The sequence below is a fragment of the Taurulus bubalis genome (genome assembly GCF_910589615.1).
Source record: "Taurulus bubalis genome assembly, chromosome: 16".
Classification (NCBI taxonomy): domain Eukaryota; kingdom Metazoa; phylum Chordata; class Actinopteri; order Perciformes; family Cottidae; genus Taurulus; species Taurulus bubalis.
In genome coordinates this window covers 3,221,535-3,236,507 of record NC_136604.1, presented here as the reverse complement: position 1 = coordinate 3,236,507, position 14,973 = coordinate 3,221,535, and the positions used below count along the sequence as shown (strand labels likewise).

Here is a 14,973-nt window from a genome sequence, read left to right as displayed (position 1 = left end):
GTTATGGGATTTACCAGTCAACATTTGTACTTATTTTAAATTCAAGGTTTTTATGTCGTATCTTATGAATTATTTATTTATTTGTCTTTTTTATTTTAAATTTCGTCTTGAACCGCAGTCGACGTTGTGTTTTTAACAGCGTTACGTTGTTTTTTTTTAACTTTAGTAGTACTTTATGTTGTAAAGGTCCCGTTTTACCTTCCATCGTTTATTAGAGTGACATTGTGGGGAATTTGTAACCTTGGTGTGGGGGATGGGCGCATGTGGTTAGGTAACCATTGTGTAAGGTTGTTGGGTTTCTAGACGGTGTCGGTCGCTTTCAAAAGATTATTATGAAGTATTTGTTAAGATGTACTAGTTATGGAATTCCACGTTTTTATAGTTTTGGTTCATTCTCGTTTGTAAACTTACCAAGGCTAGGTATGGTGTTTGCATCTTAAAACAAGATTACTTTTCGTTTCGGTTTTCTAATACTTTTAATTAGCTTTGTCAGTGAGATTGTGTTGTTTAACTTTAGTGTGGCTGGGCCAACGTAGTATTTACTTTGATGCAGTCTGAGGTCAGTGAGGAAAACTGCTGTGTCATTCAGTGGATGACTTATGAACCCGCTGGCATTTTCTTCCGTTGACTAAATGGTCTACATACGTGTCGTTGTACACACTTGCAGGTCGAATTGAAGTGTACTTTACCCGTGTACGTTACTGGTTTGGTGTGAGTGAGCCACGGAGGCCTTGGTTGGCTTTATGCTCTCAGATTGTGGCCTTTCTTAAGCTCCTGGCGAACGCTACTTAATTCATTTTGTGTTTGTACGCGAAACATGTAGCGTTTTGTAGGTTTTGCTTGGTGTTTTACTGGACATATTGAAGATATTTCTATTATTATACTCTTGTGTCAGTACTTAAAGATGGCGGCTGTGTCCTGCTTCTGAAAGACAGAAATGCGGACATGCTGGTAAGCAAGCGAGAGAGCTTGTGGGGTGAGGGTCACACGTGACTCGGAAGAACCAATGGGCTTCTTGATATTTGCCCTGAAAGCCCGCGTTGCAAGTATATTGACCAATCCCCGCCGTCGCTTTGCACACGTTGACGTAATGTAATATGATAAGAAGGGGGGTTGTTTCGGTGCCCTCGCGTTTTGTACAGGATTACATGGAAGAACCAGTTACAGACGCATATCTCCATTACTGAATAGGCTGGGCCAATAGTATTGTGCAATTTCCTTGACCGACAGCAAAAACATGCGAATAGGTTGGCCCAAAAGCTTGTCTGTGAAGTTTCTGTTTCTAGGGGTGTGGTGACTTTTACGGACATGTTAAACAGCGAATAGGAACTTGGTGGGTGTGGACAGTCTGAAGTAGTCTAGCCAATAGGATGCTCGCTCGGTCTATAAAGCCGAGGGTGTAGTCGCATCGTCGCCATTTCAACGAAGCAGATTAAAGGAGTTCGCTGTGGCGGGGAGCGGAAAGCTGACGAACAGAGACGATCCAGGTCTGAGTCTAGCTATAAACAGAATCCGGATCCATCCTGATGGATATGGCTGTTAACCCGCTCCTTGACAGGTATCTACTGGTAAAATCGACTCTCAGCTTTCCATCAGGGGGAATATTGTAAATATTTCTCATGAGTTTTATTCAAAATATCGTTGCTGCCGGCCTGTGTTTGCCGTAATACAAGCGGGAGAATGAAATGGACGGTGGATGTGCTACATAAAGAAGTCTATCGCGGCGGTAAAACGAGTCGGAACAAAATTCACGTTGAGGAAATTAAATTTTTTTTTTTGTTTGAGCTGTAACGAGCTGCGACTGCTGTTCGCACTACGCCGGCGCCATCTTCGGAGCGCCTCTGCCGTTGGCTGCTCTCTCCCGCTGCCTGGCAGTTATGTTAGCATTGCTAGCGTTAGCGTCACAGATGCAAGCTTTCCCCACTCTACCAGTAGCTTGACCGGCGCTTCTTGTTCATATGGTGGTCATGTAAACAGTGTTATAAATTTCCTGACATACGGTATGTCAACAGCACAGATACGTTATCATATATAACGATATATATATACACTGGCGGGTATCCAGACCGTGATGTTGATGACAATAAGCTACGTTACACCAGATAACACGAAGGAGGCAGCGGTATTTCTGCCCCCGAGTTTCTGCGTGGTCCGCCCGGTTGTTATTGTAGCCATGTGACGGACGGGGTTGTTGTGATCACTGGTACAACGTTATATTGCAGCGCTGGGTTTTTAGCTGTGTGTGTTTCAGTTGGTTGCCTGGTTACATAGCTCATGTCACTCAAACTAAGTCAAGTTAGGTGACGGTAGCAACTTTCACTGTGGGTTGTTAATTTAATACATTTTAGTTCAATTGTTTGTTACTTAAGTATTAATTTCCTTGTTTTTTTTTTCTGGGCTCCCATACCCAATTTACCGCTTAGTTATATTTTAAATCAAATTTACAGCTAACATGAAAATATGTTTTTGTTTAGCGTTTATAATGTTATGTACATGATTATTTCCCCCTTTTTTAAAATAATAAAGTACACTAACTGTCAAATGTGTTTCCAGAAGTTGTATCATTCAAAACAGATTGCCTTACCAAAACGAATATCTAATGTCAAAATGTAAATATTTATTTATATTGCTTGGTTTATTGCCATGTCTGTACACTTAATATGTAACGATGCAGTTTGCCCCCGGAGCTAAATTTGCCACTACATGTGGTAGGTGTACTTGAGTAGGAGGGATTAGTGCAAACTCCCTCTAAAAGCACATTCTAGATACATGGATGCACCAAACAACTATTTTACAGCATGATTCCAACTCTGTAAGATTCAATGTCTAAAAGCGACTCTTATTGGTGATATAAAGTTGCAAAAGGACAGCGGCAGTGTAAGCAAACCAATAAGTGCCACAAGTATCATAAGTGTTTGACAGGAACCTTTCCAGCAGATGACTACAGGTTGCCCCTTTTATCCTAACTTTGTTATGCAGTCAAAATGTAATTTGGCCAGTGGAGATGGGACATGGTGAGGTCATGTTGTTGACAATGGGAGCAGTGGACGCTTAACGTTCCATGCTGGTATTGTTTTGATGATGGTAATGCTTTATTTGGTTATTGCAGTGGTGCATATTTAGGGCACAGAAGTACAGCTGATGTCAGGTATCAAATATTTTTGAGGAATGTCTGGCATCCTGTCTTTTTTGTAGCATTTCTGGTTAAGTAGTAAATGGGCTGGGGGTGGCGTGTACATTTTATCAGCTCAAAGTGTTGATCTGGGCTGTAAAACCGGGGGCTCGAGGGATTGTATAATTTTAACATGGTTGAAAGGATGCTGTTATCTCATGGTAGTTCATAGCTGCAGTCTGGGAAGTTTAAATTGCACAGGATTTGTACACCAGACTTAGGATGCTTAACCCCTGAGAAGTTACCAGGAACTCCTTTTGCTTCACAGCGACGTTAATGGTTTTAGGGCAGTGATGTGATTCAAGGCCAAAGGCCTCATTTATTCTGTTTTCTTGCTGGCCTTCCCTGTATATAAACTTCTTTTAAAATAGTCCAGTCAGTACTGTAACCTGGCAGCTGAAACATCCTTTTAGGATAATTTCCCCTCACTGAAATGGGGTGGACTTCTGTCTGTGTGAGGTGTATGTGCAGAGGAGGAAGTGAAAGTCCTGCCTGTCCTCCTGGGACTGGGAGTGCTGAATTGGCAGGGGTAAATTCCAAGTCAGACTAATGCGTGCTTCTCCTAGAGCGTGGCTGACTGTGTGCCTTGTAAAGGGGATTTACTCTGTACTGTACTCTTGTGGGTGTGTGGTAGGGAATCGGGATTAATCAAGATTGATGGCATATAATCTATTTCATATATATGGCATTAATGTTAATGCTGCCAGTAATGGGGAAAGAGCACACTCTAAATATTCCATACTCAAGAGGCCATGAGTCTTCTGTTGCAGTTCCTGCAAAGGCAGTGTCATATTAGACAATAAATGCACAACGTAGTATAAGTACGGCTGTCAAAAATGTGTTTATTTTGTTGATGTGAAGGGCAAACCTGGTTTAGCATTTACATGGGAGACTTGTAGAAATATATATATATATATATATATATATATATATTCTAACCATGTGTCGGTCTCGTCATGACTTCTACAACCTCAAAGTGCCACCTAGTTAATTGGTCTTTCAATCGCTCTCTACAGCTCCCTTCTCGGGGTTGAGGTTGGCATTATGGGAGTCACAACGATGGACCAGAGTTCTGGCACAGCTGGAAAACGCATCAGAAAACCGTCCCTGCTCTATGAGGGCTTTGAGAGTCCTGGGATGCCCCCCCTCAGTCATATGACCACTTCGGGACCCCCGCATCCCCTGGTGAGAGACCCCAGCCGACAGGGGAGGATGACCAACCAACTTCAGTTCCTACAGAAAGTCCTGCTCAAGTCGTTGTGGAGGCACCACTTTGCCTGGCCCTTCCACGAACCTGTTGATGCCACCAAGCTCAGCCTGCCTGTGAGTGTGAATACAAGACAATTAGAAATAACTTGTAGAGACCAACCATATATATATATATATATATATATAATGAAATTAACTATAGAAACATGGTTTTCAACATGAGATCTCTACACGCCAAAGGGCATGTTTCGTTGTCCTTGTTAGTAAAACACCTAGATACTATCCACCATTGTATCACGTTTCCACCCTGCTGTGTCAGGTTTTGCATCCTAACAATTAAGTAGTTAAAAAAGAGCCCAGTGTGGGAAAAGTAGACACCAGCCACTTGCCAATAGTACAGATTTTATTCTGTTTGGTAGCCTCTAACGCAAGTTGTCAAACCACTTTTGCTTATCTTCCTTCAGGACTATCATAAGATCATCAAAAATCCCATGGACATGGGCTCTATTAAGAAGAGACTAGAAAATAACTTCTACCGCAGTGCCAGTGAGTGTATGCAGGACTTCAACACCATGTTTACCAATTGCTACATTTATAACAAGGTAAGATTTTGTGTTTGTCGTTTCTTGCCAGCTGCACAATTTTAAGAAAGTCTGAACGTATTTTTAATTTAGTAAAAGTATAGAGGAATCGTGCTATTTAAAATGTATTATCCTCTGCAGCCTACAGATGACATAGTGCTAATGGCTCAGTCTCTGGAGAAGGCCTTCCTGCAGAAAGTGGCTCAGATGCCCCAGGAGGAACTCGAGCTGCCTCCCCCTCCTCCGCGGGTCAAACAGGCCAAACCTGGCAGAAAAGGCAGAGGTAATGCAAGCGAGCGCTGGCTGCAAGCAGGCTACTACAGCCAGACATGTTACGTCTGCACTCATCAAACATACGATACAAGCCTTTAATCTTCCTAAATGCATGTGTTTTCCCCCCTGTAGTCACCGGAGGAGTGACAACAGCTCATCAAGTCCCTGCTGTATCCCAGTCAGTGTACTCGCCCCCCACGCCGGAAACACCCGACTCCATCCTCTCTACGCCCCCTCAGTCACACGTGACCAAGAGCCTGCCCCCCATCCTAACAACTGAACAAAGCATCGCTACCCTTACTGGTCTGCCCCCTACACAGCCCACCACGAAGGTAATTTATTACACAAACCTGTTGTGTCTGTCTTCAGAGTGTGTCTTCAGAGTGTCTTACACAGGTAAGGAAGACCATAGACTAACCCCCCTCTTCATCCAATTCTCTTCCACAGAAAAAAGGTGTGAAGAGGAAAGCAGACACAACCACGCCAACCACTGTTGCCATGCCCATCATGAGCACCATGGGCGTCAGTGGCATCAGCCTGGGGATGGGCGGTGGGCACGACTCCCCGCTCACCCTCACGTCTCTCGGAGTGGACCACAACTCCACGCTGGGGATGAACCAAGGCCTCAGCCAGGGCATGGGCATGGGCATGGGGATGGGCATGGGCATGGGTATGGGGATGGGTTGTGGAACAGTGATGATGGGTACCAAAGCAGGGGGGAGCAGGAGAGGAGTGAGTGGCCGAGCCATCAAACCTCCCAAGAAGGATTTACCAGATTCCTTGGTTGCACCGCCGGTGCGGCGCAGCAAGCTGAACCCCCAGCTCCGCTACTGCAACGGGGTCCTGAAGGATCTGCTGTCCAAGAAGCATGCAGCGTACGCCTGGCCGTTCTACAAGCCCGTCGACGCCTCGTTGCTCGGCCTTCACGACTACCACGACATCATTAAGCAGCCCATGGACCTCAGCAGCATCAAGGTATTTGTCTTAGGGACACACACACACACACAAAACAGCTGTCAACATATATTTTCTCTGAAGGAGAATGAGGGTTTGCTCTAAGGTGTGGCCTAGTTCTCTTAAGTTAATTCAAACATTTACATTCGGTGTGTATCTCAAATCTCCCTCTCTCTCTCTATTCAGCGTAAGATGGACGGCAGAGAGTATCGAGACGCCCAGCAGTTCTCTGCTGACGTTAGATTGATGTTCTCAAACTGCTACAAGTACAACCCCCCTGATCATGATGTGGTGGGCATGGCCAGAAAACTGCAGGTAATGCACTTATTCAAGTCTATAGTACTCTTTACATCGTCACTGCTCTTTATCTGGTTCACTCACCTGCTGTTTAATCCGTTTAGGATGTCTTTGAGTTCTGCTTTGCTAAGATGCCAGACGAGGCTCCAGTGCCGCCTAGCTCCTCATCGTCGTCCTCTTCCTCTTCGTCGTCCTCTGAGAGTGAGCTCAGCAGCGAAAGTGAGGAGAGCGAGAGCAGCCCTAGCTCCGACTCTGAGGAGGAGAGGGCCAACCGGCTGGCAGAGCTGCAGGAGCAGGTCTGTACTGCAGGGCACGCGCTCAACATAATATGCCGCATCATCTTATAATATAATATTTAATTGGTTAATAACTGTGATGTCCAAACGCCTGTCATGAGCTATTGCTTCAATACCCTTCCCTCAGTATTCCACTGACCCACCTGTCTGTCTTCCTCCCGTCAGCTCAAAGCTGTACACGAGCAGCTCACTGCACTCTCACAAGGCCCCATCGTCAAACCCAAGAAAAAGAAGGAGAAGAAGGACAAGAAAAAGAAGAAGAAAGTAGAGAAAGAGAAGCACCGGAAGATAGAGGAAGAGGTGACCCCCATTAGACCGCCCAAGGCTCCCAAGATCGCCAAGACTCCAAAACCCAAGAACAACCGAGCAGCGGCCGGTCCTGTAGTGCCGGTCAAGAAGGCTCCAAGCAAGAAAAACAACAAGAGCAAGTGAGTACTGCCACCTGTTGGACAGTGTTGGTATTGTATACGGTACAAACTTTATTTGCTTAGGGAAAGATGCCCACAAAAAGACCTGGCTTTGAGCACAAAGTCCGACAGATTGCTACATGTGTTAAGATTTCTAAAGAAATTGTTCGTAGTAAAAAAACTAATTAAAAGTAAATCATCCATACAAGTCTGTGTGACGTCTGCTTGCTGTTTCTGAAGCTCTCATGTTCACTTTGTGAGCATCTTTTAACCGTCTCCCCCTCCATCAGAACCAAAAAGGGCGGCATGACGTTCAGCATGCCTCAGCCGGTCCACGATCCCATCGTGAGTCATTACGACTCGGACGAGGAGGAGGAGACGGCGCCCATGTCGTACGACGAGAAGCGCCAACTCAGCCTGGATATCAACAAGCTTCCCGGTGAGAAGCTGGGCCGCGTCGTCTACATCATCCAGTCCCGCGAGCCCTCGCTCCGAGACACCAACCCAGAGGAGATCGAGATAGACTTTGAAACCCTGAAGCCCTCGACGCTGCGGGAGCTGGAGAGATACGTCATGACGTGTCTGAGGAAGAAGCCTCGTAAGCCATATGGTACGTTTAGGCCCTTAAGCAAGTTAAACATTTCACCTTCAGGATTAGTAGACCTTTGGTGCAGTAGTGCAGTGCCTCCATCTTATGGCTGTTATGTTCGTGTTTCCATGCAGCAAGTAAAAACAACGTTGCTGGCAAATCTCGGGAGGAGCTCACTCTGGAGAAACAACTGGAGCTGGAGAGGAGGCTGATCGACGTCAGCGGGCAGCTCAACTCTGGGAAGAAGCCTGCGAAGACCAAACGTAAGTCCTCTAAAGGTCCGTCTTCACGTCATATTAACAGGAACTGAGGAGCCTTTCATAAATACAGTGGACGATGATGCTTATGTCTGGAGTGTTTTTGCAAATCGTTGTATTCTGTGTTGCTGGTGTTAAACTTTTTTACATTGTCAACAGTTGTGCTAACATATTTTTCGTGTTAAAGAATCACTTTATAGAAATATATAATTTTATGAGATAAGTGCAGTATCATTTTGTTGAGATATGAAACAATGACGTGTTCTAAGCAGCCGTCTTATCTTTTCGCCAGCAGAGAAACCAGCGACTGAGCAGCACACACAGCCGTCGCGTCTCAGCGCCAGCAGCTCCTCTTCAGACTCTTCTTCGTCGTCTTCTTCCTCCTCCTCCTCGGACACGAGCGACTCAGACTCTGGCTGAGCGGCGGGCGGTGTCTCGTGTATAAAGGGTCACGTGAGGGGCCCTGGGTGTTTCTCTTCCCATGAGCGGACTGGACTGCAGTAGAGCTACTGACGATGGAGCCGCGGGACGGATCGGACGAGCCCAGCACTAGGCAGAACTGGTCTGACGCAACCAGCGTGAAACCAAGAGCGAGAGATGGGGCTCCCTACGCTCCGCTCATTCATCCAATCCTGTCCTGGACACCGAAAGGTTGCGCAGGAATGGAACGGAGGAGACCAGAGTCCTGGCGGTCTCTGGCGAGGGACGCTCCATCTCCTGCGACGACGGGAGGAGAGCGACGCATGCGTTGGAGGGAGATGGGTGCTAGAGCCAGAATCTGTCTTATTTCTGGAGATGATTTCCCTTCTTCCTGTGCTCCCTGTCTTCATGCCGTATAGATAAGGTGTACAGTTCTATAAATATCTATTTTTCTTTTATAAAGAAGCATTTTATGGAGTAATTTATTCCCTCATTCTGGGAACTGGTGCGGGCGGAGCTGTGTTTTAGGTTTTGTCTAGTTTCCTTTTTTCTTTTTCCTAGAGTGACAAAGAGGGTAGAGGGGAAAGTGACCGTATGAATGTGTGCGTTTGCATGTGCGAGTGTGAAATCCTCATAATTTTGACGCAGGCGTTGAAAATCAGTCTGCACGCAGAAGCACCTTGGTTCAGTAGAAAACTGCATGCAATACAGAGGAGCTGACAAACATCTGCATACTACTTAACTGCATCCATATGTACTCATGTACTTGTTTGAAAGGGTTGGCCACTGTACAGAAATGTGACCTAGTTACACATCAGTTCATACAAACGTGTATCTGTGTGCCGTCTGTTTGGTTTTTTTCTTCTCATCCATTTCAATTTCTCTGTAAACTTGTTGCTTTTTTTTTCTTCTTGTGACCAATCTGCTAATAAATTGTGAGGACGTGTCTTGTCCACTCACCTGTGCCCAAATAACATCTTGGCTCTTCTATTTATTCTGCGGTTTGGATTCAGTTTGCAGCTAAAGTTGCAAGAAAAAAAGTAAAGGAAGCGTTTCTATTTCTTTCATAATTTCTTTTTTAATTGAATCAGAACTTTGTTTACATTTAAGTTTAAACATTTACATTTTAAAATATTTTTTTCCCATGGCCATCACTTCTAAACACCACGGGGTCACAAAAAGCAAAACAGCTTTTTCTTAATTACAATTTGGCATTGAGATCTGTGGCAGCTCCAAGTTGTGTTTTCTGTGTGACCTTGAGTTTTGTCTCAATGTCGCCTAAAGGCCTCGGTAACACGGCTGAGAAGCAACGCGGCTTTTTTAAATGTTGGGTTCCATCATCCGGTTGAGAACCCCTGGTGTAATGCAGTGAGGCATACCAGTGCTACTCAACCTTCTAGTGAGCTGAGAGGCTGTCTGTTGTTTTGAGATTGGAATATTGTATGTTTTCCTTTATTTAGAAGGAATTTGACTTTCTTTTCATAATACTGAAAGTAATCAAAAGCTTTTAAATTGAAGTCTTCTGTATGAATGATTCACAGATGAACTGTCAGGAGTGTAGAAGTGTACATATGTTATAGTCTCAATCTCTGAGCATGTGTTTGTTTTTCCTTCAGTAATTGCAGTCGAACTTCCTTTTTCTTTCTTTCTTTCTTTTGTGGCTTTAGTTGTAAAACTAAATACTCAGTTGTCAGTCTTACTTTTCTGTTTTGTCAGGAATCAAAATGCCTCTGTACTTGACTCCATTATTTCTTCTGGACATCTGTACATAAATAAAGTGAAACAAGTTCCTGTTTCCACTGACTGCGGGGTATTTTATGTCCACATCTGTCATGTAGGAACATACTAAAGTCTGAGGCTGATTCACAGGACTGAACACAGGGAGCCTGCTGTGACAGAATGGATTCACATGTGCTTTCCAAGAGACTAAAGTCCAGTCTCAGTGGCCAGAGCTACAATTTTAAATGTTCCTCTTTCAAAAACATCTCATTTTAACACCACACCAAAACAAGATAACCAGCATTATCTCTATATGATGTATTCGGGGTCTGGTCTTCAAAACTTCTAAAAAAGATCAAAAGCTGATAGCTAGTTTTGCTCTGTTGCGTTTGTAATTATGAGTAAAGTATTTTAAATAGCGGATGCAACAGGAACAAACAATGCAACAATGATGCACATAAAAAAGCATGATAACTCTTCACTGCTGTGATGGCTCCTTGCACACAGCGTGTGAGTACAGTGACGAAGAAGTTTTAACTTTATTCTAATATTACTCTGAAATAAAGTTAAACAACATAATAAAAACACATCAAATAGTAAGTTATGATTCAATATGCATCATGATAATGCATGCATAAGTAGATCTTGTATTTGTTCAATGAATACATAAAACAAAAGCTGTGAGCTCTTAACCTCAGTCCTCATTTAGACAATAACAGGGAAATAAATAATCTTGGTTTTATGTTTTGCAGAGTCGGCCATCTTTCAAATGAACCACCTCTTATCTTAAAATTGTAGGTAATACTGTGCCACTAAAAATACTAATGTCTTAAATATTTTTTTACTAAAATGTGCGTCACATCCGGTTAGGTCACTGTCACGCGCCATTCCCTGCAGCTGGCTCGTCATGATTCGCAGAGCCCCGCCCCGCCCTCGGTAAACTGTCAATGGATAAGAAAAAGAAGAGTCACAGGAAAATAGAGAGTTTAATTCTGCGTGGATGTGTCATTTGTTTTGACTGGCTCACCTGTATGCTGATCTGTGGCGAGAAAGTAGCAAACAATAAATGATGTCAAGCATCAAGCTGCAGATTCCTCACCTGCTGCAGAAACTGAGCGAATTAAATACACTTTCACAACAGGCTCGTTCCTTAGAGCTGCGCCTCGCCTGGAATCCAGAGAGAGCAGCGGCCGCGGACAGTTGTCAGCTGCCTTCAAAGTAAACACAGGAAGTCACGGAAAAAAGTACTTCCTGTTAGTTCCGAACTTTTGTTTACTTGTAGTTTACAGATCACGTTTGGATTTATTATATGTGTTTATAAATATATATATATATTTATGTAGAAATGAGTGTGTAGCTGCATCCTTTGGTCTTTTGATGTCTGCCTGTGAAATACATTACTACTGGTTTAGATATGTGTTATGAAAATACGATTTTGTATTATCAACCACACAAGATGTGTTTTTAGATTAAAGAATCAGAATCAGAAACCGTTTATTGCCATGAATGTTTGCACAAACGAGGAATTTAGTTAGGCGGAAGGTGCGTAACATTAGACATTAGACAAAAGACGAGACAAACAACAATCAACGACAGCAACAGTGCAATGATGTCTAAATCAGATAAGGATAAAGTGCTCAGACAACAGATAACATTAATGTAAGTGTATGTTAAAGTGACGTGTGTGTTTAAGTTAAAGTTAAAGTTAAGTGTATGTGGCATGAGTGTTTAAATATGAATTGTGCAGTGGAGTGACCGGTAAGAGGAGAAACATGAGACGAATAGTCAATAATCAAGGGTTAAGTATTACAACTACACATAAAATAAGGATTTTCTACAACACGTGGTGTTTGCTGTCAGATCTAAGAGCCAATCAGCTCTCTGATGTGGCGAGATCATGCACTAGGCCAAGCAGTCATTTGAGAGCAACTGCGGCGACTGACTCTGAAATCGACAGCCGGCTTGGTCTCGTGAGAGTATCGTTGACCACGTGTGCATGACGTCAGAGCAAGTCGGGACCAAGTCGGACACAAATCTAACCGGCATGCATTGCGCGCCGATCAACGCCGATCGATTCTGCGCAGAACTGGCTCATCTGGAACGAGCCTAAAGTCTCCAAAGTCTTGCTGCTGCTCCGCGGGAGCGTTTCCAAACTCCTCTGTTCTCGGTGCTCTTTAAACTCTGGCGTAAATATACGTGAATTATTTTCCACAGATAAGGGGAGGACTCGTTAGCCTGCAAAGTTCTGTGTTTAATTGACCTCGTAGTCGGCCGACACATGCACACACGCAGGTGTATTTTCTCTCCTCTTTTGAAGAGTTTGATATTGTTATAACGGGTAATGCAACCTTTATAAGCTGTGATATCAAATAGCTTTTTGCGGCTCCAGACCAATTTTATTTGGTGGAAAACAGGCCAAAACGTCTCTTTGGATGGGGAAGGTTGCTGACCCCTGAACTAGTGAAATCAATTAAGTTAAGACAAAATATTAATGAACAGTTTGGTTATGTTTGTTTTGCTAGAGAACCGAACATATATGTCTCTACATGTTGGTAGCCTCCTTACAAGCTGTAATGGTTGTAGTGTAAGAAAGTAATCGGTTTGAAAGTGTATACCGGAAGCAATCGTTTGCTTCGTATGAAGAAATGAGAGCTGGCCAGAGAGCAACGCTGCCGTACACTGCCACCCGGTGGCCACATCGCGGTACTACAGCCAGAGAGCAACGCTGCCGTACACTGCCACCCGGTGGCCACATCGCGTTACTACAGCCAGAGAGCAACGCTGCCGTACACTGCCACCCGGTGGCCACACCGCGGTACTACAGCCAGAGAGCAACGCTGCCGTACACTGCCACCCGGTGGCCACATCGCGTTACTACAGCCAGAGAGCAACGCTGCCGTACACTGCCACCCGGTGGCCACATCGCGTTACTACAGCCAGAGAGCAACGCTGCCGTACACTGCCACCCGGTGGCCACATCGCGGTACTACAGCCAGAGAGCAACGCTGCCGTACACTGCCACCCGGTGGCCACATCGCGGTACTACAGCCAGAGAGCAACGCTGCCGTACACTGCCACCCGGTGGCCACACCGCGGTACTACAGCCAGAGAGCAACGCTGCTGTGAATGTGCTGTAACTCTGTTACGTTGATCATTCTGGTCACATGACATCTGTTGTACTTCTGTCAATCCTGATAGAGGATCCTCCTCTGTTGCTCTCCCGAAGGTGTCTTCCCTTTTTCTCCCTGTTAAAGGTTTTTTCTTCTGTTTTTTTGTTTTTTTTCCTGATCCGATGTGAGGTCCCGGGACAGAGGATGTCGCGTGTGTACATATTGCAAAGACCTCTGATAATTAGTAATTTGTGATTTTGGGTTACAAAATAAATGGAATTGAATTGCTGTATACTGCCACCCGGTGGCCCCATTGCGTTACTACAGCACAGTTAGGGTTCAGTTCTGTCACTGGGTGCATCCCAAGTCTCTAAATTGCAAGCTCTTCTTCTGCTCTGAGGAGCGAGGAGCGAGAAGCCTGCTCCGAGCGCGAACTTCCAGGAAGTGTTTTAACGCTGGACACGCCCCCTCACTGTTCATCTGTTATGTGATTGGACGCTGAAGCTGAGCGGACTGATCGCTGGAGTTTCATACCAGAGACGATCACAGATTAAACTCAAGTTATATATTATATCTGTTTTCTGATTCACCATCTGGTTAAAACTCTTTTTACAACATGTATCTTTCATTCAGTCACGTGAAGCTGATCGTTCCTAAGTGTCGGTTTGATGAGTTATATAATTTAAATTTAACCTGAAACATTGAGCATAAAAAAATATCCCAGTTTGAAGAGAAACCATAATCATATTGTGGGTTATTTTATAATGATGTGACAATGAGAATTAAAAAACATACAGACGTAAATAAATAATAAATAAATAAGGCGCATTCCGCCGGTTGAAATCGATCATGCGAGTATAAGCAGGACACAGAACACAGTATAAATACACACACTGTGTATAAATACCACACACTGTATAAATACTTAATGCAGTTTGTTTATCAGGTAGCAGACTACAGAGAAAACATCTCCACTCTGACACTGATAATAACTGTCTTTATTAGTAGTAGTAGTTTAACACTATTAAATCAACTGAAAACATTATACGATCATTTTAAATCAATATTTTAAGTGGATTTTTATCAGAGTGTTCGTTAAATCTGTCTGGAGCAGAAAACAACTCTGTTCTGATGATCATGTGTTCAGACACAAACTCCATCAGCTGTTAAAGCGACTGACTTATCAGATGTGATCAGCTGTGATCAGATGTGATCAGATGTGATCAGCTGTCAGTCGGCCGCAGTCATCAGAAACAGACGTTGCTTCACGTGACGCTTCAGAGGAAAGGACGTCTCATGTCTAAAACATATTTCCTTGTGTCCTCTCTCCTCGCTTGGTTTCCTTGCGTCTCTCCATGGATCCCTGGTGAGGGACCAAGATGCAAGGAAAGGACACAAGTGAGGGAAACAGGGATGCCGTTTAGAGACTTGGGATGCAGCCTCTCCCTCTCTTTCAGACGTGTTGGGCTTCTTATGAACACTTCCTCTCAGTCCACATTTCTGCAGAAGAGATTCCCAAGGGAATTACCCACAATTCATAGTGATATGATGTTAAACACGGGCTTATCAGTAGAAGCGTGGCAATGTAAAAAAAGGTCTGGCTTATTACATTTACATTTAAAGCATGTGTATTTATTTATTCATCAAATATTGTATTTGTTCAATGACGCTGTTTTGACAAAAACGAGT

The 14,973-nt window shown here is 44.0% G+C and overlaps 1 protein-coding gene across 3 annotated transcripts; it reads left to right on the top strand.

Annotated features, from left to right (window-relative positions):
- Positions 1-241: 241 nt before the first annotated feature.
- brd2a (bromodomain containing 2a) lies at positions 242-10,244 on the top strand. 3 transcript variants are annotated; one of them, XM_079231986.1, is made up of 12 exons: positions 242-1,558; positions 4,189-4,495; positions 4,846-4,983; positions 5,104-5,245; positions 5,368-5,567; positions 5,683-6,210; positions 6,376-6,504; positions 6,591-6,782; positions 6,948-7,210; positions 7,480-7,799; positions 7,913-8,041; positions 8,331-10,244. In XM_079231986.1, the coding sequence occupies exons 1-12, from the start codon at positions 1,527-1,529 to the stop codon at positions 8,453-8,455; spliced, it is 2,505 nt and encodes an 834-aa protein (XP_079088112.1). In that variant the 5' UTR covers positions 242-1,526; the 3' UTR covers positions 8,456-10,244. The 3 variants fall into 3 exon arrangements, with proteins under 3 accessions (XP_079088112.1, XP_079088111.1, XP_079088110.1); XM_079231985.1 differs by having other exon boundaries at positions 8,328-10,244; XM_079231984.1 differs by having other exon boundaries at positions 7,913-8,056.
- Positions 10,245-14,973: the final 4,729 nt, after the last annotated feature.

Bases quoted from the DNA above. Each gene is read 5' to 3' on its own strand.
- brd2a (XM_079231984.1), top strand. From the start codon at position 1,527: ATGGATATGGCTGTTAACCCGCTCCTTGACAG. The intron at 1,559-4,188 runs GTATCTACTGGT...CGCTCTCTACAG, and splicing joins GTTAACCCGCTCCTTGACAG to CTCCCTTCTCGGGGTTGAGG. The intron at 7,211-7,479 runs GTGAGTACTGCC...CCCCTCCATCAG, and splicing joins AAGAAAAACAACAAGAGCAA to AACCAAAAAGGGCGGCATGA.